The following is a 21,947-nucleotide window of genomic DNA, read 5'->3' on the forward strand; positions in this document are numbered from 1 at the left end:
GGAGAAGACAAGGTGAGCGCTACCATCAGTCCTGCGTCATGCCAACAGTAAAGCATCCTGAGACCATTCATGTGTGGGGTTGGGCTCACTCACAATTTTGCCAAGGGAGTGGGCTCACTCACAATTTTGCCTAAGAACACAGCCATGAATAAAGAATGGTACCAACGTATCCTCCGAGAGCAACTTCTCCCAACCATGCGTGAACAGTTTGGTGATGAACCATGCCTTTTCCAGCATAATGGAGCACCTTGCCATAAGGCAAAAGTGATAACTAAGTGGCTCGGGGAACAAAACATCAATATTTTGGGTCCATGGCCAGGAAACTCCCCAGACCTTAATCCCATTGAGAACTTGTGGTCAATCCTCAAGAGGCAGGTGGACAAACAAAAACCCACAAATTCTGACAAACTCCAAGCATTGATTATGTAAGAATGGGCCGCCATCAGTCAGGATGTGGCCCAGAAGTTATCCAGCATGCCAGGGCAGATTGCATAGGTCTTGAAAAAGAAGGGTCAACACTGCAAATATTGACTCTTTGCATCAACTTCATGTAATTGTCAATAAAAGCCCTTGACACTTATGAAATGCTTGTAATTATACTTCAGTATCCATAGTAACATCTGACAAAAATATCTAAAGACACTGAAGCAGCAAACTTTGTGAAAATTAATATTTGTGTCATTCGGGCTTTGAGGTCATGTGATAAAAGATGCATCTGTTGGCTGGCAACAATCAAACAGCTTGGCTTAGTTCATGTCAGATACCTCCTGGGTAACAATCTCACCTCCTGGATGTGCAACCTATTGAATCATTTTGCCTCTGAACGCTGGTTTACCAACATGTACCACATCTTTAATATCGCCATGTGATAAATCCATTTGCAACCAAGCTTTTGCATAGTGGGGGAGCGGCAGGGTAGCCTAGTGGTTAGAGCGTTAGACTAGTAACCGGAAGGTTGCAAGTTCAAACCCCCAAGCTCACAAGGTCTGTCGTTCTGCCCCTGAACAGGCAGTTAACCCATTGTTCCTAGGCCATCATTGAAAATAAGAATTTGTTCTTAACTGACTTGCCTAGTTAAATAAAGGTCAAATAAAAAAATAGTACTACAAGACCAGAGAGCAGCAAAGGAGATGACCCAAAGAGAGAGAGCCGAAGAGAACACATTCCCATTAATCATGGTTTATTCCATCCCTTCAAATGAACACAGCCAAATTCATTCTTGCCATTTTCAACATTTCTACAGTGTTGCACATACCTAGACAGTAAGACAGTCTTTTCAAGCAAGTGAATTACAAAATATAGGTATATATCTAAAACCAGTGAGGTATAGCTTGCTCATGGAAAACGCTTAATATGGCCAGTTAAGTTTTTTGTGAGGGTTTTCAAATCCAAGGTCAGCAGCCTGTTTCTCCTTTAACATACCAAACACATGTTTACACACACCAAGTTATGCAAACACACACACATGCACACAGATCTGGCCTAGTCATTATTAAAATAGGCCAGCATTCCCCATGTACACACAGAGCCTGGAGGGCAGATCGTTGAGCATTTGGCCTCACCTATACATCCTGTATGTTGACTCTGAACAGATGTGACATATACACACTTTACAGATCTCGGTGGGCATGAAGCTGGGCAGAGCGGTTTCAGATGGCTTACACTCCTCCAACCCCATCAAACAGCCATTCCTTGCCAGGGTTCCCTTCATCTACCCCTCAGAAGGATCCCACACAACCACCAGCTGAAAGAAAACGAGCAGCAATAAAGAGCTTCTGGTCATCAGAACAGTGAAACTATTCTCGATTTGGATGAAGATTTCTACTTCCATGAGTCAGCGGCACAGGACATACAGCTTACCCTGGACCAGGCCTTAATCCCTGACACTCGGAAGAGAAAAAGACGTCGATATAGAGGCCGACGTGCAGGTACCCTGATGAAGCTATGGCGGAGAGTAAATAATCCGCCTTTACACTCCGTTCTATTGCCAAATGTACAATCACTGGAGAACAAATTTGACAAGCTCCCCTCAAGACTATCCTGTCAACGGGACCGGAAGAACTGTAATATCTTGTGTTTTTTGGAAACTTGTCTGAGCAAGGACGTAGATACTATTCTAGTTGGTTTTTCTGTGCATCGGCAGAACAGAACGGCAGCGTCGGGTAAGGTCAAGGGCGGTGGTGTGTGTCTCTGTTATTAACAACACCTGGTGCATGATCTCTAATATTAAGTAAGTCAAGGTTCTGCTCACCTGAGTTAGAATATCGCAGTAGACAATACTATTTACCAAGAGAGTTTAATTTATATTCTTGTAGCAGTATATTTACCACCATAAACTGATTCTGTGACTAAAAACACACTCAACAATGAAAATGTTCATCCAGAGGCACCACTCCTAGTGGCCAGGAGATTTTAATGCAGGAAAACTGAAAACTGCCTTACCTAATTTCCACCAGCATGTCACCTGTGCAACTAGAGGCGAAAAAAACTCTAGATCACCTTTACTCAACACACAAAGAAACATAATAAGCTCTCCCACGGCCTCAATTTGTCAAATATGACCATAACTCTATACTCCTGATTCCTGCTTACAAGCAAAAACTCAAACAGGAAGTGGTCCAACGGAAGTGGTCCAATGAAGCAGATGCTAAGTTACAGGACTGTTTCGCTAGCACAGACTGGAATATGTTCCGGGACTCATCCAATGGCATTGAGAAGTTTACCACATCAGTCACCGGCTTCATTAATAAGTGCATCGACAACGTCATCCCCACAGTGACGGTAGGTACGAAGCCATGGATTACAGGCAATGTCCGCACTGAGCTAATGGCTAGAGCTGCCGCTTTCAAGGAGCCGGACACTAACTCATACGCATGTAAGAAATCCTGCTACGCCCTCCGACGAACCATCAATCAGGCAAAGTGTCAATACAGGACTAAGATCAAATCCTACCACATTGGCTCTGACGCTTGGACTATCATGGATTAAAAAAGGGAAACCCAGACACTTTCTGCCCAGTGCCTCGAGCGTACCAGATGCTCTAAATGCCTTCAATGCTCACTTCGAGGCAAGCAACACTGAGTCTAAGTGAGAAAGACATTTAAATAGGTTAACGTTCACAAGGCCAGACGGATTACCAGGAGGCGTACTGTGAGCATGCGCTGACCAGCTGGCAAACGTCCTCACTGACATTTTCAACCTGACCCAGTCTGTAATACCTACAAGCAGACCACCAAGTCCCTGGCCCAATAATGCCAAGCTAACCTGTCTAAATGACTATTGCCCCATAGAAGTCACATCTGTAACCATGAAATGCTTTGAAAGGATGGTCATGGCCCACATCAACATCATCATCCCAGACACCCTGGACCCACTTCAAGTCACATACTGCCCCAACATTATTGCACTCCACGTTCTCACTTGGACACCTACAGTGCCTTCAGAAAGTATTCACACCACTTGACTTTGTCAAAATGTTGTTGTGTTACTGCCTCAATTTAAACTGACATTTTTGATCACTGGCCTACACACAATACCCCATAATGTCAAAGTGGAATTATGTTTTTAGAAATTCTTTACAAATTAATAAACAATGAAAAGCTGAAATGTATTGAGTCAGTAAGTATTCAACCCCTTTCTTATGGAAAGCCTAAATAAATTCAGGAGTAAGATATTGCTAAACAAGTCACATAATAAATTGCATGGACTCACTCTGTGTGCAATAATAGTGTTTAACATGATTTTTGAATGATTACCTCAACTCTGTATCCCACACATCAGCCTGGTCTCATAGACACTCAAATTAATATGATATGTTACATTTGATATGGTTACATAAAAGGAAAAAACAAAAGTAGGGTGGTGGTCGGTATGGGTGGGTAAGCTTATAAAGCAAATGTCTAGCAACCCAAAGGTTGCATGTTCGAATCGCAACACGGACAACTTTTCAACTACTTACTACTTTTTTGCTACTTTGCAACTACTTAGCATGTTATCTAACCCTTCCCTTAACCATAACCCCAACCTTAACCCTTTTAGCGAACCCTTCCCCTAACCTTAACCCTTTTAGCGAACCCTTCCCCTAACCCTTACCTTAACCCTTTTAGCGAACCCTTCCCCTTACCTTAACCCTTTTAGCGAACCCTTCCCCTAACCTTAACCCTTTTAGCAAACCCTTCCCCTAACCTTAACCCTTTTAGCGAACCCTTCCCATAATCCTAACATGAATTTAACTTCTAAAATTAACCCAAACCCCTAACTGTAACCCCTAGCCTAGCTAACGCTAGACCGCTAGCTGGTGTTAGCCACCTAGCTAGAATTCGTAACATATCATACGTTTTGAAAATTCGTGGCATATTGTACGTTTTAGCAAATTCCTAAATATCATACGAATTGTCATTCGTAACATATCATACGAAATGGTTGATGAACATCCACAAATTAATACATAGCATACGATATATAACATATCATACGATACATAACATATCATACTAAACGGAGTGTACAGAATAATACGAAGTACTCTGAGACCAGATTGAACACATATCATTATCTGTAAGGTCTCTCAGTTGAGGAGTGAAATTCAAACACAGATTCAACACAGATTCAAGACCAAGGAGGTGTTCCAATGCCTCACATAGAAGGGCACTATTGGTAGATGGGTATAAAAAAAAATTAAGCAGACATTGAATATCCATTTGAGCATGGTGAAGTTATTAAATACACTTTGGATGTCTTATCAATACACCCAGTCACCACAAAGACACAGGTGTCCTTCCTAACTCAGTTGCTGGAAAGGAAGGACACTGCTCAGGGATTTTACCATGAGGCCAAGTGTGACTTAAAACAGTTACAGAGTTCAATGGCTGTGATAGGAGAAAACCGAGGATGGATCAACAACATTGGAGTTACTCCACAATACTAACATAATTGACAGAGTGAAAAGAAGGATGATTGTACATAATACAAATATTACAAAACGTGCATCCTGTTTGCAACAGGCACTAAAGTAATATTACAAAAGATGTGGCAAAGCAATTCACTTTTTGTCCTGAATACGAAGTGTTACAGTACGTTTGGGGCAAATCCAATACATTACTGAGCATCACTCTTCATATTTTCAAGCATAGTGGTGGCTGCATCATGTTATGGTGGTGGCTGCATCATGTTATGGGTATGCTTGTAATCGTTAAGGACTAAGGAGTTTATCAGGATAAAAAAGAACAGAACAGCAGCGTCGGGTAAGGTCAAGGGGGGTGGTGTGTGTCTCTTTGTTATTAACAACACCTGGTGCACGATCCCTAATATTAAGGAAGTCTTAAGGTTCTGCTCACCTGAGTTAGAATATCGCAGTAGACAATACTATTTACCAAGAGAGTTTTAATTTATATTTTTTGTAGCTGTCTATTTACCCCCATAAACTGATTCTGTGACTAAAAACGCACTCAACAATGAAAATGCTCATCCAGTGGCGTCACTTCTTGTGGCCCGGTGATTTTAATGCAGGAAAACTGAAAGCCGCCTTACCTCAACAACAACATTGTAGTAACTCCACAATTCTAACCTAATTGACAGAGTTAAAAGAAGGATGCCTGTACAGAATACAAATACTCCAAAATGTGCATCCTGTTAGCAACAAATTACTAAAGTAATATTACAAAAGATGTGGCAAAACAATTACCTTTTTGTCCTGAATACAAAGTGTTACAGTATGTTTGGGGCAAATCCAATACAACACATTACTGAGCATCACTATCCCTATTTTCAAGCATAGTGGTGTCTGCATTATGTTATGGTGGTGGCTGCATCATGTTATGGGTATGCTTGTAATCGTTAAGGACTGGGGAATTTTTCAGGATAAAAAATAAACGAAATGGAGCATGCAAAATCCTAGAGGAAATCCTGGTTCAGTCTGCTTTCCACCAGACACTGGGAGATTAATTCACCTTTCAGCAGGACAATAACCCAAAACACAAGGCCAAGTATACACTGGATTTGCTTACCAAGACGATGTTGAATGTTCCTGAGTGGTCGAATTACAGTTTTGACTTAAATCTACTTGAAAATCTATGGCAAGAACTCTAAATGGTTGTCTAACAATTATCAACAACCCCATTTGACAGAACTTGAAACATTATGAAAAGAATGTGCAAATGTTGCACAATCCAGCTGTGGAAATCTCTTAGAGACTTACATAGAAAGACTCACAGCTGTAATAACTGCCAAATGTGCTTCTACAAAGTATTGACTCTAATACTTATGTAAATGAGATATTTCTGCATTTAATTTTCAATACATTTGCAGAATGTCTAAAAACATGTTTTCCCTTTGTGATTATGGGGTTTTGTGTCTAGTTGGGTGAATAGCTAAATAGCCTCCCGGACTATCTGCATTGACCCTTTTTGCACTAAATGTTTTGACTCATCACATACACTGCTGCTACTGTTTACTATCTTTCACTTTATTCTTAGTTATATGTACATATCTACCACAATTACCTTGTACCCCTGCACACAGATTTGGTACTGGTACTTAGTCCACACCTGTTGTTTACGAAGCATGTGACGAATACAATTTGATTTGACTTGAGCGCCGCACTCCAAACCAGACTGATTCGTTAACTTTTAACTTTGCTCCACAGGGTAAAAGGTCCCCGAACGTGACCATTTTGAAGATCTCGTTTCCCTTGTGTCCCTGTCCTGGCCGATTGAGTCGGTTGCGATCTACATGGATGATTTGGGTAGATTGGTGAAAACTCCAAAGCCTTTGATCAGATCGAGGTAAAAGCTTTTAGAAATCGATGATGGTTGGGTGTTTGACAAGCTCAAATGTATGTGAAACGTACATGTGGTCTAAATGCAATTGATAACTAGGTTGCTCTTTGATAGATGATCAAAGAAAGCAATGATCATCACTTTCAGGACATTTGATCTGGAGCTTTGAGGTCATGTGATGAAAGATGCATCTGTTGGCTGGCAACAATCATACAGCTTTGATTAGTTAATGTCAGATACCCCCTGGGTAACAACTTCACCACCTCGATGAGCAACCTATTTAAAAATGTTGCCTCTGAACGCTGGTTTACAAGCATGTACTGCATTGACCAGGCTTATGCAAAGTGCCATGAGACCAGAAAGGAGCAAAGGAGATTAGCCAAAGATAGAGAGGGAAGAGAACACATTTCCAGTAATCATGTTTTATTCCGTCCCTTCAAATGAACATAGGGCAGTCTCGGGAGGAGGCTATTATCAGCCAAATGAATTCTTGCCAGTGAGTGAAAGCTTGATGAACGAGCAGGTCTTTGGAGAGGCCTGGCTTTCAGAGGCGTGCCATAAAGAAGTTCAAGCACTCTCTTGACAAGCACCTGACAGGTCCAGTGTGTTGTGTTTATGACTGAGGGATGGTGGTGATAATGTGGGGCAAACAGACAGATAAACAGGCACGTGCATAAACACACACACATAGACACACGCACGCAGGAATGTGCACACACACACACACCAAAACACACTCCTAAGGGGAGTTATCAATGCTGTGGGGGACTGTCTATTACTTATCTAAGGCTCACTAGTTGATTCCACTAATCATGTCACAGCTTTGACCTCTTTACGAGCTGACGTGGGCAGCCATGTGATGGCGGTGGGGTGTCCCCAAACAGATACTCTTAAGACTTTTCAATTATTTATGTCTTTCTACTACACACCAGTGCATAAGCTCCCCTAACAATCAAATCTTGTTATTAGTCTTTTTGGAAATATGATAACTTTAGTTAAAAGTGTAATTGTGTTGGTATGAACTGCATGGGGTCTTGTTTAGTTGATTTCTTGTAGCTACGTTATGGCAGGCCTAAACTGGAACACTATCCATCACGTTGTTGTTTTTTATGAAGTCACAGATGACCAGTAGACGGCCTCTCTCATTTTCCATGTAGTCCACCTTGCTGCCCCTTTCTAAATACAGGCAAATTAGTCCGTGTTGGAAGGCTAATAAATATTTATAGGATAAAGCTAGCAAGAGACCATGACTTTAAGTGATAAACAGAATTAAGCACATAGCTGATGATGGTTTCTATAACTTCTCACCAGTTAGGTTGATGACCACTCTAAAGAGAAGACGTATGTGCTCTTTGAAATGCTTATGCTGCTTTGGGGCTGAAGGATAGTGGATACAACGTACTGCAAAGTTGTTTGTCTTATCAATAGGTCAGTCTCTCCTGAGGTAGGCAGCCAAAGCAGACCTATTACTGAGTATGGGAAAGAGAATAATCACACCGGAAAGAGTTGATCCATAAAGAAGATATATGAGAAGTCCTTTACTTGATCATTTCTCACAGGAACAGTCAATAGTCAATAGAGAGGCTGCAGTCCCTAATGTGATCCAGATGCCAGCTTGTGCAGTTTTAGGGGTTAGCCCAGCACTAGGCTAGATGCAGTCATTTACAAGCTAGGCCAGCACTCCAACAATGCCATTATAAATGTCACTCTGGACAGAGTATTTTGCAATACAATCATTGGTGAAACCTCAGATCCAGGTTTTGTGGCAAGAGTTTCAACAACTTATCCACACATCCTATTGGCAGTTTAGTCATTTCACAGATACTGTACAATATGGGGGATAAATAACAGAATACTGTATCAGTTTATTATGAGGAATTTCTCCATCAGCTTACCACATACAGTGAGCAAAAAAGTATTTAGTCAGCCACCAATTGTGCAAGTTCTCCCACTTAAGAAGATGAGAGAGGCCTGTAATTTTCATCATAGGTACACTTCAACTATGACAGACAAAATGAGAGAAAAAAATCCAGAAAATCACATTGTAGGATTTTTAATTAATAAATGTTTTAATGAATTTTTTTGTAATTTTCATCATAGGTACACTTCAACTATGACAGACAAAATTTGCAAATAAATTCATTAAAAATCCTACAATGTGATTTTCTGGATTTTTTCCCCCTCATTTTGTCTGTCATAGTTGAAGTGTACCTATGATGAAAATTACAGGCCTCTCTCATCTTTTTAAGTGGGAGAACTTGTACAATTGGTGGCTGACTAAATACTTTTTTGCCCCACTGTACCATATAATTCCTCCTTTGATTAACTTTTCTCTGTGATTCCAGGTTAACCATCAGTGCTGTGCCAATCTCAGAATCAGGACCTTGCTGTTGCTCGCTTTTCCATAGACTGCAGATGGTGGGTCAAGCCCAGACATAAAAAGGTGTGACACCAAAATGGTATTTAAGTACATACATGGAGATAGTTATTGGGAAAACATTTAATTTTGGCCTTGTTTGAAACATAAACAAATGTGCCAAAAGCTGCCTCATGTCTGACCCCCAAAGGCTGTAAAACTATTACGAACATTACCATCACCACAACAACTACTTGAGAAATACTTGAAAGGGATTGAAAGAGGTAACTAAATGTAACATTAAATAAATTCAAATCTTTGTTACCATGTGTCTATTCATCCAACTCAAACTGGGGGTCTGAGATGTCAAATGTTGAAAAGCCAGCCAACAGGAAGCAGGCTTGTTTCTGTCTGTCTGAACAGGACCACTGATCATGTTCTCTGCCAGGATTGGACCCTGGGTGCAACGTGGGGGCTCAGATTAACACTGATCCTACCACCAATGATAGAGGCCTTGTTGTGTGTGTTTGTGTGTGCACGTTAGTGCGTGCGTTCTAACACTGCAGAGCCCAGCATGAGTGTTTCTGAACATTTGCACTGCATTTGGTGGTGGTGAATGATACTGTGTGCTGTTGTGTTTAACTGATGTTGTACAGCTCTTATCACCTCAGTATCTGCCAGCAGGGCACACGTGCCATCAGAATGATATGATCTCTGTTCAACCATCACTCTGGGATTGGGCTGGTAAGAGAATTCTGCCCCTAATCGCTCTCTCTCTCTGCATATCCCTGCTTGTGTCTCATCTCCCTTACTCTCCCCCATTGCTCCCTCTAACCTTTATCTCCCCCATCCTCTATCTATACTGCAGCGAGGGCCCCTTGGCTCAGCCTGCTTGTGTGAGGTAGGGAGGGAGGGAGGGAGGGAGGGAGGGAGGGAGGGAGGGAGGGAGGGAGGGAGGGAGGGAGGGTAGATGTTTGCTCTGGCAACAGGAAGTGAGAATGGCTTAAGAGCAGAGAAAAAAAATGCACAGATGAGCGTAGCAAATGTGGTGTGGGGGAATGTTTAGAAATGTTAGAATAAGGCAATTCCTTCCACTCATTGCTAATGTTTTAATTTGTCAGGACATATGATAGTGAGAATCTGAAATTATCAAGACAGCTGTGTTCACCCCATCATCTCAAAGAGAAGTGAACATAATTGTATGGATTACTGCTGATGATATTATGTGTTCAAATATGTATCACAAAAGCAATGGTCCAACATTCATACAAATACCAATCTAACCCACAATCTTTTTGCAAACACAAGCAAATGCACTGTCACATTTATCAATCTGTAGGGCTAGATTCAAAAGGGAATTTTCGATTGAGCCAACATATGCTATGTTTACCTTCATTCCAGTCTCTGGGAAAGCGGGAATGTTCGCTTTAAATTTCAATTGCAATATAGTGCGGATCATCCATGGTCCAGATTGAATCTAGGTCAATACAAACCTCTGAGCCTCATGCACTGAGTTTGACAAAGTTGCATGCAACGATATTGTGTTTGTTGTCGTTATGTTATTTGTGTTGCCAAGGAAAGATATATCTGTTATGTGGTCTGTCAGCTCAAAAGCACCAAAGGCTTCCTCTTTAAACTCATCTTATGAAAATAAGAAGGAAGTGAGGGGAGAATACTCAGTCTATTTTCCTATGGTTCAACTCACCATCCATAACTTAATATTTATCTTTGTGACTAAGAGAGGAATGAGTGTGTTCATGAATTGTTGCTGTGTGTGTGTGTGTGTGTGTGTGTGTGTGTGTGTGTGTGTGTGTGTGTGTGTGTGTGTGTGTGTGTGTGTGTGTGTGTGTGTGTGTGTGTGTGTGTGTGTGTGTGTGTAAGTGTGTGTGTGTGTGTGTGTGTGTGTGTGTGTGTGTGTGTGTGTGTGTGTGTGTGTGTGTGTGTGTGTGTGTAAGCGTGTGTGTGTGTGTAAGCGTATGTGTGTGTAAGCGTGTGTGTGTAAGCGTGTGTGTGTAAGCGTGTGTGTGTGTAAGCGTGTGTGTGTGTAAGTGTGCATGCGTGTGCATCGGAAGGGATGGGCAAGAGTTACAAAATACAATTACAAAATAAAATTACAAGATATCATTGAGATCAATGTATCAAAATAAACGACTAAAATACTTATGTTTTAAAATGTATTTAATTAAAATAGATGTATATTATATTTTAAAATACAGAAGTACATTTGCAAGTAGCCGGCATGAACAGCAACAACATCCTCAGTAACGGTTACAAACTTTTTAATTGCTATGACTGTGATATGTTGTTATTAATCGACAGTACCTTAGCTGAATGCACTGACTGTAAGTCACTCTCGATAAAAGTGTTTGCTAAATTACTTAAATGTATATGTGAAAATAAACATACCAAAATGAACTACAAAGCTCCCAAGTGGCACAGCAGTCTATGGCACTGCATCTCAGTGCTAGAGGCATCACTACAGACCCTGGTTTGATTCCAGGATGCATCACAACTGGCAGTGATTGGGGGTCCCATTGGGTGGCGCACAATGGTAGGCCGTCATTGTAAATAAGAATTTATTCTTAACTGACTTGCCTAGTTAAAAAAATGTGTTGTTTTTTTAAGCACACTGGTTATTACTTATGCCATTTTTTCAGGTCGAAGCTCATTATAGTAATACTCAACATGCTTTGCAATTGTTAATTTTTACATACAGTACCAGTCAAAAGTTTGGACACACCTACTCGTTCAAGGGTTTTTCTTTATTTTACTATTTTCTACATTGTGAGGTTGCAAAAACCATCAAGCGCTATAATGAAACGCACTCATGAGGATCGCCACAAGAAAGGAAGATCCAGAGTTTCATCTGCTGCAGAGGATAAGTTCATTAGAGTTAACTGCACCTCAGATTGCATTCCAAATAAATGCTTCACAGAGTTCAAGGAACAGACACATCTCAACATCAACTGTTCAGAGGAGACTGTGTGAATCAGGCCTTCATGGACTAATTGCTGCAAAGAAACCACTACTAAAGGACATCAATAATAAGAAGAGACTTGTTTGGGCCAAGAAACACGAGCAATGGACATTAGACCGGTGGAAATGTGTCCTTTGGTCTGATGAGTCCAAATTTGAGATTTTTGGTTCCAACCGCTGTGTCTTTGTGAGACGCAGAGTAGGTGAACGGATGATCTCAGCATGTGTAGTTCCCACCGTGAAGCATGGAGGAGGAGGTGTGATGGTGTGTGGGTGCCATTCTATCTGATTTGCGCTTAGTGGGACTATTATATGATTTTCAACAGGACAATGAACCAACACACTTCCAGGTCCTCATGAGAGCCAGTTTAGCCAATCATAGTGCTTGATGGTTTTGCGACTGCACTTGAAGAAACTTTCAAACTTCTTGATATTTTCAGAATTGACTGACCTTCATGTCGTAAAGTAATGATGGACTGTCATTTCTCTTTGCTTATTTGAGCTGTTCTTGCCATAATATGGACTTGGTCTTTCACCAAATAGGACTATCTTCTGGTTACCACCCCTACCTTGTCACAACACAACTGATTGGCTTAAACGCATTAAGAAGGAAATAAATTCCACAAATTAACTTTTAACAAGGCACACCTGTTAATTGAAATGCCTTCCTGGTGACTACCTCATGAAACTGGTTGAGAGAATGCCATAGTGTTCAAAGCTGTCATCAAGGCAAATGGTGACTATTTTGAAGAATCTGAAATATAAAATATATTTTGATTTGTTTAACAGTATTTAATAGTTTTGATGTCTTCACTATTATTCTACAGTTTAGGAAATAGTAAAAATTAATAAAAACCCTTGAATGGGTAGGTGTGTCCAAACTTTTGACTGTTACTTTATACAGTACCTTTACATTTAGTTAATTTAGCAGACACTCTTATCACACCATATTGCCATCAGACTTCTGATACCAATGCAGAGTGAAAGGGGGCCACAAAATTGTGAACCACTATAAAAACGGTATAAAAAAGTATTTTGTATATTGTATTTTGAAAATACATATTTCGGCTCTGAAAAGTATCTTGTTACAAAATACACTGGAGTGTAGTTCAGCCAAGTGTAATACAAATGACAAAATTCTCAAAAGTAATTGAAATACATATTTCAAATAAATACTGCCCATCTGTGCATGGGGGAATGGAGAGGGGGAGGGGGGGGTCTTAACCCAAATTTGATACTATTTACTTTTCAGTTCACACTGGAGAAGGGTGTTCACAAATTACATGCAGACTTTCTGCATCAAGTGTCAGCCCGGCAAGAGGAACTTCTCTCTTTCCTTAGAGCGCTCCGTCTCTCTGGTGGACTTGGTGAACGGACTGAATGACTAACTCACAGGGGCTTTTTCACCCTGATGGATCCAGAGAGGAGTGAGTGACTAGCAGAGGTGCGGAGGTTTTTCAGGGAGAGAACAGGACACATGGAATATGGCTCATATTGGCAAAACCCCACTGCGGAGGTCCTTCAGTGAGCACGTGAAAGTCTCTACCAACAAGGCTTGGGATGTATTCTGGAAGAGTGCTAGGGAGAAAAGGCTTTGGGGTAAGTACTGGACTCTTTCTCACACAAGTGTTTGAAGTGTGTGACCGTCTGTTAACTTGTTGACTCAAACTTTGTGTAGTAAATGATTTACTGGCTTGACTGTTGTGTTTACAAATCCATCAATAATTGCATTGATGTGACAGTTGTCACTTACCAAATCGTTTCACTTTCACCAAAAATTACACTCCGCTCACCTCACAGCTGTATCATGTTAAACCTCTCACCGTTTCAAGCTACATCTCCAGTCCTACATACCAGAGAGTTATTTTCCCATGATTGCGTGTCTATCAAAACCAGAGGAGGCTGGTGGAAGGAGCTATAGGAGGATGGGCTCATTGTAATGGCTGGAATGGAATAAATGGAACAGCATCAGACACATCAAACATATGGAAACCACATGTTTGACTCCATTACATTTTATCCATTCCAGCCATTACAATGAGCCCGCCCCCCTACAGTTCCTCCCACCAGCCTCCTCTGATCAAAACATGCTCTAGATTAGAATTATGATAATGCAAAAAAGCTCCAGTGTGTAGCTCAGTGCCCTGCAGAAGGGTCAGTTGGCCCTAGCCTCTGGTGGACTGTCAGTGGGGGGAGCTTCATGGTTCTCATACTGGAGACCTGCTGAGATTACCTTGATTCCTCTGTGGCCTTTAGGAATTTCAGGGCCCATGCATTATGAGTGTGTACCATGTGTGTCCCATTCATTATGCTTTCACACACACATGCACGTATGGAAGTATGCACACACACACACATTGCAGCACAGTCTTATGAGCTATACAATCCTTTTCAACAAATGAACACACATGCACGCGCACACACACATTCATCAAGCTGTCAGTCCAATCTGGCTCTAGAAGCTTCTGCTGTTTGGTGTCATCTCTGAGGTGTCGTTCAAAATCTGCCTCTTCGTGTGTAGCGACATCTCTGTCTTCAACTTTTAAAAATGCATCCGATTCAAAGTTGGCATCTGATGATGACAGCTGTCTCTTCAGACTTAGAGATAATACCTGGAACCAGCTGTGTGTTCATATTCATGTCCTCTCAACATGTGTGTTGGATTAATGACTCCACATAGTGACGTTGGTTATTTGAGCTCACCCATTGGCTGAAGATAATTACACAATGCGAGTTAGCTCTGGCAGATCATTAAGGAACTTGGAACCAGACACTAGACGCCAGCTCTAACAGCAAAACGGCCCCCCAAGGGACGCAAGCATTCTCTCTTTCACTCTGCCTCTCACCCTCTATGTTTTTCTCTCTCACTCGGTCTCTCTCCCTCTTTCACACTCTTTCTGTCTCCCCCTCTCACTATTTTGTGCATGCATATCATGTTCTCTTTCTTGCACTCATCTCTCATTTGTCTCTTTACACACACACACACACACACACACACACACACACACACACACACACACACACACACACACACACACACACACACACACACACACACACACATACACACCACCATCCCTTCTCTCTCTTTTTCTCTGGGCCCTACTGCAGTATACATCTCACAGGGAGGATCCGCTGTCCGGAATACTTCACAAACCTGTCCTAATATTTACACCCGCACTAAACGTTGTCATAACTCAGGCCAAATATGGTGTTCCATTCAAACGGTGCAACTCACATCCAAACAGTACCTCTGCCAGATGTAGTCTATAAACTCCTAATAACTTTCCAACGTCAAGCTGTAGCCCCAATCAGAGGTATGAAGACACGGTTGTGTGAGGGCCAACTGGAGAAGCACAGAGCTGGAACTTGACATTTCAGAGAACATCTCTCTGTTATTGTATCTCTCACCTTCCTCTTTGTTTCTCTCAGTCCATCTCTTTTTCTGTCTTTCTCTTTTTGATCTTCTTACTTCCTCTCAATTGACAGTTTTATCTTCAGGATCTCTCTATTTTGATCTTCAGAGCCTTTTTCTAAAGATAAAACTCCTATCTGTCTATTCTATTTCACTCTATTCTTTGGGTAGCTGTCCCTCTTTTCGGTTTCTCTTTCTGTCAAACTAAGCCTCTCCTTCTTCTCTCTCTTTTTCTCTTTCCTCTCCTTCGGTCCTCTGAACGGAAGCATAGAGCAGATTGCCAGTGTATAGTATCTATGGCAGGCTCCAGATCTCCAGTCCTCTCCCCCTCTCTATGCTGCCTGCTTGCCTGCCCGGGTCTCATCAGCAGTATTACCTCACTCTGGAGCACCAGGGCCATGTGCTCTGCTCTCCTCTCTGCCTGTCACTGCCACACTATGCTCAAATGACAGACTCAGGGGGGTGCTGTATTGAGTGTGTGTGTACACATGGATGTGATCTTGCATATCAGTGTGTGTTCACAATGGAGTACTGTAGTGTGTTTGGGGGATGGGGGAGAAGGGTAGGGCCTAAGGTGTGTAGTATATAGGAGAAAGAGGAAGGAGTGGTAGTGTGTATGAGGGGATCTGAGGAGTCCTATTCTGATGCAGAGCAGGTCTGTGTGAGCTGTAAGATTACAGTGAGAAAGCCTTACCAGATGTGGCAATGCAGAAAGAAACTGCTGGAAAGAAGTAAAGGAAGTGGCATCGTACTAGAAATTTCTCTTGGCTTTAACAACAGCATGTGAAAAATCAATGACCTGTTTAGAGATAGTTTCTCCACTACACACCTTCTTCTGGATGCCATGAATATTCAACCTAATAATTTTATCAGATATTGTTTCATTCCAATATATTTGAGCTGGATAAAATGTCTCCTCTTCAAAATACTTCAAAAAAATATCTGTCATGAGTATTTTTACAGACTATTCCAAAAGAACATCTCCGAAATCTTAGGTTAGGAACTTACAGCTATTCTGATTTCTGGACTTTTGCATACTGATTATATATATTTTTTATTAGGATCCCCATCAGCTAATGCTGTAACGCTAGCTAATCTTCCTAGGGTCCAATACCAATTAACAAGACATTACAAACAACCACAAATCAAGACTTCACAAACATTCAACAAGTAGACAATACAGACAATTAAAATACCTGACAGGAAACACATTTAACATTCAGTTGATGCTTTCTATTTTCTATCCAGTCATATGGTCTATTGCATTAAATGTTGTTGAATTTTTTTCTTGAAGGTGGATTAACTTTTTGCCTGAGAAATATGGATTGGTAAAGAGTTCCATTCAGCTATGGCTCTATATAAAACTGTAGATTTAAGGCGATTTGTCCTTGGCTTGGGTTGTCCTAGCTGCCCTGAATTTGCCTGTCTGGTTTGGTGGTTATGCGTGTTGCTAGTATGTACTAACTGGCCTGATAAATACTGTGTTTTTAAACAAATATAACATTCCTAAAGAATATCAGAAGACTGGATAGTAATTTGTTTTCAAGTGAAGCCATGAGAAATTCTGATGCATTTGGATAATATTCATACGGATAGAGCAACAAAGAGCTATTCAGGCAGCTCTGTTTTGAGCCATTTGGAGATGTTTTATATCTTTCTTTGCTGCAGATGACCATATAACTGGACAGTACTCTAAGTGTGATAGGACCAGGGATTGACCATATAACTGGACCGTACTCTAAGTGTGATAGGACCAGGGATTGACCATATAACTGGACAGTACTCTAAGTGTGATAGGACCAGGGATTGACCATATAACTGGACCGTACTCTAAGTGTGATAGGACCAGGGATTGACCATATAACTGGACCGTACTCTAAGTGTGATAGGACCAGGGATTGACCATATAACTGGACAGTACTCTAAGTGTGATAGGACCAGGGATTGACCATATAACTGGACCGTACTCTAAGTGTGATAGGACCAGGGATTGACCATATAACTGGACAGTACTCTAAGTGTGATAGGACCAGGGATTGACCATATAACTGGACAGTACTCTAAGTGTGATAGGACCAGGGATTGACCATATAACTGGACAGTACTCTAAGTGTGATAGGACCAGGGATTGACCATATAACTGGACAGTACTCTAAGTGTGATAGGACCAGGGATTGACCATATAACTGGACAGTACTCTAAGTGTGATAGGACCAGGGATTGACCATATAACTGGACATTACTCTAAGTGTGATAGGACCAGGGATTGACCATATAACTGGACAGTACTCTAAGTGTGATAGGACCAGGGATTGACCATATAACTGGACAGTACTCTAAGTGTGATAGGACCAGGGATTGACCATATAACTGGACATTACTCTAAGTGTGATAGGACCAGGGATTGACCATATAACTGGACAGTACTCTAAGTGTGATAGGACCAGGGATTGACCATATAACTGGACAGTACTCTAAGTGTGATAGGACCAGGGATTGAATCACCTGATTCAGTGTGCTAGATGTTGCATACTCTGAACATTTTCTTGTAACAGCAATTCCCTTAACCATCTTAATAACAATGTTATCTATGTGTTCTGACCATGATAAAGCTGCATCCAACATGCTGCCTATTAGTTTTGTTTTTTCACTTGCTCTACATGCATTCTATTCATCAACAAATTCAATTGGGGATCATCAGCAAGCATTCTCTTGAACCAAATACAATACATTTAGTTTTAGAAATGTTCAACTCTAATTTGTTCATATCAACCCTCTCAGACACCATTCTTAGTTTACTGCTCAGTACATCTGTTAGCTCATTACTGTCACGCCCTGGCCATAGAGAGGCTTCTTATTCTCTATTTTAGTTAGGCCAGGGTGTGACTAGGGTGGGCCTTCTATGTCCTTTTTTCTATGTTTTGTATTTCTATGTCTTGGCCTGGTATGGTTCTCAATCAGGGACAGCTGTCTATCATTGTTTCTGATTGAGAACCATACTTAGGTACCCTTTCCACCACCTGTTTTGTGGGAAGTTAACTTTGTAGTTGTTCAGGGCACATAGCCCAAAGCTTCACGGTTGTTTTTTTGTTCTTTGTTTTATCGGCGTCATTTTTAAATAAAGTTCAAATGTATGCTTACCATGCTGCACTTTGGTCCAGTCCTTCAGCCAGCCATGACAGAACTTCCCACCACCAACAGACTAAGCAGCATTGTAAGGTGGACTCCTGGACATGGGAGGACGTTCTGGACGGCAAGGGAGTCTACACATGGGAGGAGATCCTGGCGGGAAGGGATCGCCTTCCATGGGAACAGGTGGAGGCAGCTAGGAGAGCAGAGGCAGCCGGAGAGAGGAACCAGCAGTATGTGGGAACACGGCTGGCAAGGAAGCCCGAGAGGCAGCCCCCCCCCCCAAAAAAAATATTGGGAGGGCACACAGGGAGCAGCTCTGTCCGGAGCTGCCAGAGCCTCCCGCCTGCCCGGAGCTGCCAGAGCCTCCCGCCTGTCCGGAGCTGCCAGAGCCTCCCGCCTGTCCGGAGCTGCCAGAGCCTCCCGCCTGTCCGGAGCTGCCAGAGCCTCCCGTCTGTCCGGAGCTGCCAGAACCTCCCGCCTGTCCGGAGCTGCCAGAGCCGCAGCCCCTCAGTCCAGTGGCGCCCTCTACGAGGGTCTTCAGTCCGGGGCCCGCTGCGAGGCCAAGACTGAGGTGGAGCGGGGTCCATGTCCCGCACCACTTTGTAGTTGTTCAGGGCACATAGCCCAAAGCTTCATGGTTGTTTTTTTGTTCTTTGTTTTGTCGGCGTCATTTTTAAATAAAGTTCAAATGTATGCTTACAATGCTGCACCTTGGTCCAGTCCTTCAGCCAGCCATGACAATTACATTCTGATGCTGCGCTATACATTGTAGTCATCAACATACATGACCACTCTTGCTTTGTTCATTAATGAAGGTAAATCATTAGAAAAGATAGAAGTGGGCTTGGGCAACTTCCTTGAGGAACACCACAATGTATATATTTACTGTTTGAAAAGCTACCATTAAAGAACACTTTGTGCCTTCTCCTGGATAGATAGCTTTCCATCCAGGATAGAGCTGCAGACTTAAAACCATTACATTTGTGTTTACCTAGTAACAGTTCATGATCAATTACATCAAAAGCAGCACTGAAATCGAACTAACTTCCTGCCATCCATACTCTTTAACAAATCATCTGTCATTTGTGCTGAGGCCGTACTCTTAGAATGCCCTTCTTTGTATGCATGCTGGAAACCCGTTATCAGACCATTACATGAGAAATAATCCTTGATTTGTACAGATACACATTTTTTCCAATTTACTTAACACAGTCAGCAAGTTTATAGGACAACTATTAGGACGTGAATGCAGATTTTTTTTATCCTTAGGTAGTGGAATAACCTTTGACTCTTTCCAGACTTCTGGGCACACCCCATACATCAATAAATTTGGTATCAAGATTATCTGTACCAGGTGACTTGTCATCTGACTCTGTCATACGTTGTTGTGCCATCCATGGTTCTAGACCAGGTCCAATCCAGTGATCAGGCCCGCATATGATCCAAAACCTATCATACAGGGACACTTTCTGTATTTTGAAAGTTTTCTATCTTTAAAAATGTGATTGCTGACATGTAAAACATTTTGGGACTGTATCAACAGTGGACTAATGAAACAATGAAGTAAGGTACAGCAGAAGTTTATGCAGGATGGCTTTATAAACAAAACCGATCTACCAGACTTCAGAGAGAGCAAGTCTACTTCCTGACACAGAATGCAGTGATGTGTACTGAACCTATCGCCCGTAATAAAGCGTAGTTTGCTTTAAACTGCATCCAATGGCTTCAATACAGTAGCAGCTGTATTCATATAGACAATATCGCCATAGTCTGTAACCAGTATGAATTGCGACTGAATGATATGTTTTGACCTATTCCTATAAAATAAGTCAATTATAATTCTTAATTTTTTAACTTACTCATCAACAGGGACACGATCAATGTACATGTGCATAAATCATCATATACATTTTTATGTGATTTGGAGAATAACATACAGTGAGCTCCAAAAGTATAGGGACAGTAAACACATTTTTTGTACTCTGTACTCCAGCACTTTGGATTTGAAATGATACAATGCTACTATGATTACAGATAGTCCTGAATGAATCGTGAATAATGATGAGTCAGAAAGTTACAGACGCACAAATATCATACCCCCAAGACATGCTACCTCTCACCATTACAATAACAGGGGAGGTTAGCTTTATTCTGTGGGGGGGGGTATGATATTTGTGCGTCTGTAACTTCCTCACTCATCATTATTCATGATTCATTCAGGACTGTCTGTAATCATGGTAGCATCCACATTAATTAAAGTGTTTAAAAAATATTATCTTCTTATTTACAATAAAAGTGACTCCAATATTATACAATACATTATTTAGCATTCATTTCTATTGGGCACAAAATAATCTGCATCCAACAATATTGTAGAGTCACAAGCTTGATGTAATTATTGCGTGGGACCAAATACTAAACTTTTGACTACTTTAATACACATATAAGTAAACTTTTTCTAATAGTTTTGGTCACCTAAAATGTCTTAATTCCTATGTCTTAAAAGTGCTGTAATTTCTAAACGGTTCATGGATTAATATAACCTCAAATTAAAGCTGACATTTTTATTTAACTAAGCAAGTCAGTTAAGAACAAATTCTTATTTACAATGACAGCCTACCGGGGAACAGTGGCAGAACGACAGATTTTCACCTTTTTAGCTCTGGGATTCGATCTAGCAAACTTTCAGTTACTAGCCCAATGCTCTAACCACTAGGCTATCTGCCGTCCCAAATGCTACACTTTAACCTCATAGTCAGTGTATCAGGGGGTGTGAGAGAGTGTGAGAGATTACATTGAATGAGTTACAGGACAAAATAAAAACCCTCCAACCCAAAAAGGCCTGTGGTGTTGATGGTATCCTCAATGAAATGATCAAATATACAGACAACAAATTCCAATTGGCTATACTAAAACTCTTTAACATCATCCTTAGCTCTGGCATCTTCCCCAATATTTGGAACCAAGGACTGATCAGCCCAATCCACAAAAGTGTAGACAGGTCCTAATCCAGGCACTTGTCATCTCCCGTCTGGACTACTGCAACTCGCTGTTGGCTGGGCTCCCTGCCTGTGCCATTAAACCCCTACAACTCATCCAGAACGCCGCAGCCCGTCTGGTGTTCAACCTTCCCAAGTTCTCTCACGTCACCCCGCTCCTCCGCTCTCTCCACTGGCTTCCAGTCGAAGCTCGCATCCGCTACAAGATCATGGTGCTTGCCTACGGAGCTGTGAGGGGAACGGCACCTCAGTACCTCCAGGCTCCGATCAGGCCCTACACCCAAACAAGGGCA

General features: G+C 41.6%; 1 protein-coding gene across 1 annotated transcript in view; it reads left to right on the top strand.

Moving 5' to 3' along the window:
* The first annotated feature begins 13,364 nt into the window (after positions 1 to 13,364).
* The window catches only part of LOC115135936 (rho GTPase-activating protein 7-like), a 78,907-nt gene continuing 70,324 nt past the window's right edge, over positions 13,365 to 21,947 (top strand). The window contains exon 1 of the mRNA XM_029671167.2: positions 13,365 to 13,707. Coding sequence (XP_029527027.1) covers positions 13,593 to 13,707 — 115 coding nt within the window. The 5' untranslated portion in view covers positions 13,365 to 13,592. The remainder of the gene's footprint in view (positions 13,708 to 21,947) is intronic.

Source organism: Oncorhynchus nerka, linkage group LG10 (assembly GCF_034236695.1).
Source record: "Oncorhynchus nerka isolate Pitt River linkage group LG10, Oner_Uvic_2.0, whole genome shotgun sequence".
NCBI classification, from domain to species: Eukaryota; Metazoa; Chordata; class Actinopteri; order Salmoniformes; family Salmonidae; genus Oncorhynchus; species Oncorhynchus nerka.